This window comes from Colobus angolensis, unplaced genomic scaffold, assembly GCF_000951035.1.
Source record: "Colobus angolensis palliatus isolate OR3802 unplaced genomic scaffold, Cang.pa_1.0 Scaffold111, whole genome shotgun sequence".
Classification (NCBI taxonomy): Eukaryota; Metazoa; Chordata; class Mammalia; order Primates; family Cercopithecidae; genus Colobus; species Colobus angolensis.
This window is the reverse complement of record NW_012112142.1, coordinates 1,963,070-1,965,385: the sequence shown is the minus strand read 5'-3', so window position 1 is coordinate 1,965,385 and position 2,316 is coordinate 1,963,070. Positions and strand designations below refer to the sequence as shown.

At 39.9% G+C, this 2,316-nt stretch overlaps 1 protein-coding gene across 1 annotated transcript in view; it reads left to right on the top strand.

Annotated features, from left to right (window-relative positions):
* Window positions 1–1,537, top strand: part of LOC105522696 — a 13,864-nt gene extending 12,327 nt beyond the window's left edge. The window contains exon 3 of the mRNA XM_011957274.1: window positions 737–1,537. Coding sequence (XP_011812664.1) covers window positions 737–1,369 — 633 coding nt within the window. The 3' untranslated portion in view covers window positions 1,370–1,537. The remainder of the gene's footprint in view (window positions 1–736) is intronic.
* The last annotated feature ends 779 nt before the right edge of the window (window positions 1,538–2,316 follow it).

Sequence of the window (2,316 nt, the reverse complement as noted above, 5' to 3'; positions counted from 1 at the left end):
GTCTCAAAAAAAGAAAATTACGAGCAGCTACCCAACCCCCACTATATATTTGGGTAGAATCATCCATTATATAGAACTGATGGAGTGCAGTGTTTACATTATTCTATAATTTGGATTTTAAAGATGAAAAATTGTGTGGGATGAGATGATTAACATATTTTCATTATAGGAGGAGGCTTAGTTTTAGGCCTTTTTCCTCTCAGAATGTTGAGAAACCAAAGATTAAGAAAAATGTCATCTTGGGCCAGATGCAGTGGCTCACACTTGTAATCCCAACACTTTGGAAGGACAAGGTGGGTGGGTCACCTGAGGTCAGGAGTTCAAGACCAGCCTGGACAACATGGTGAAACCCCAGCTCTACTAAAAATACAAAACTTGTATTTTTAGATACACTATCTTTAGTGAGGAGCTGTGTATAAGTATTATTTAACTGTTAAGCAAATACTTGAAACATATTTGGAAGATTCATGTTGCTGTGTGTGGCACATCGTCCTGCGAAACTGGTGTGACACGGTCCTAGAAAAGTATATGGTTGCCTTTGTCATACATGCAGCCATCCTCAAATATAGAAAATGACATCTTGAAGCTGTAATTCCCCAATTCTGTGGGTCTTAATCTTGAGTCATTAGATTCACCTGGAATCTTAAGCGTCACCTGATAGAGTTTATAAATGCCGATACCTGATAGGTGCAGCACCAACATAATATGCCTGGAGGTCTTGGAATCATTTACCTAGAAGGTCCTGAGCACAGAAGTTGGTGAGATGGCAAAGCAATATATGGAGAAAAGTCTTTTGGTTCCAGACCATGTGATCACATGCCTAATGATGTCCGAGTTGGAGAATAGGCGTGGCCAGCACTGGCTCCTCGATGGTTTTCCTAGGACATTAGGACAAGCCGAAGCCCTGGACAAAATCTGTGAAGTGGATCTAGTGACCAGTCTGAACGTTCCATTTGAAACACTTAAAGATCGTCTCAGCCACCATTGGATTCACCCTCCTAGCAGAAGGGTATATAACCTGGACTTCAATCTACCTCATGTACATGGTATTGATGATGTCACTGGTGAACCATTAGTCCAACAGGAGGATGATAAACTCGAAGCAATTGCTGCCAGGCTAAGACAGTACAAAGACGTGGCAAAGCCAGTCATTGAATTATACAAAAGCCAAGGAGTGTTCCACCAATTTTCTGGGACGGAGACGAACAAAATCTGGCCCTACGTTTACGCACTTTTCTCAAACAAGATCACACCTATTCAGTCCAAAGATGCATATCAACCCTGCCCAGTGGAAGAACCAGGAAGATGTGGTCGTCCATTCAATTGTGTGTGTAGTATTGATGCTGTGTCCAAATTAGAAGCTAGCTGAGGTAGCTTGCAGCATCTTTTCTAGTTGAAATGGCAAACTGATAGGAAAACAAATGAGTAGAAAGAGTTCACGAAGAGGCCCTCCTCTGCCTTTCAAAAGGAAGGTCACCTACACATGTTTAAGGTGTCTCTGCACATGTCTCAAGCCCTTCACAAGAAAGCAAGTACAGTGTGGGAATCCTCAAAAAGCATGGGAAGTCTAAGTATTTAGCTACATAAATGTTGTAAGATCATATCTTTTGTATAGAAGTAATAAGATCATTGGAATTACTGGACAAATTGAATAGTTGAGGTTTCTATTCAGGACAATAAAGTGTATTTTGAAAGTGTTGCTAAGTATTGATGCTGACACGGTCTCACTCCTATGAGTGACCCAAACATATTATAAATAGGTGGTAAAGGGAATGGAGCCAGTGGGGTTGAGCAGAATGTTATACTAGCTGTGCCTGGACTGAGTATAACAGCTTTATGATTATGGGAAAACAAAATCTTTATTTTTTTTTCTGTTCCAAAGATTCATCCTATGGGGTGGCCATAAAGTATAGAATTAGACACTAATATTTTGTCATTCATTATAACATAATATCAATAAACCATTTGTTAAAAGAAAAAAATAAATAAATAAATGCTAATACCCAAGTCGATCACATCAGAATTTCAACTGGGACCCAGACAGATATCAGATATCAGTGTTCTTTTTTGTTTTTGTTTTTTTTAAATATAGCTTTCTAGGTAATTCTTTTTTTTTTTTTTTTTGAGACGGAGTCTTGCTCAGCCGCCCAGGCTAGAGTGCAGTAGTATGATCTCGGCTCACTGCAACCATGGTCTCCCAGATTCAACCGATTCTCCCATCTCAGCCTCTGAGTAGCTGGGATTACAGGAACCCACCATCATGCCTAGTTAATGCTTATATTTTAATAGAGACAGGGTTTCACCATGTTGGCCAGG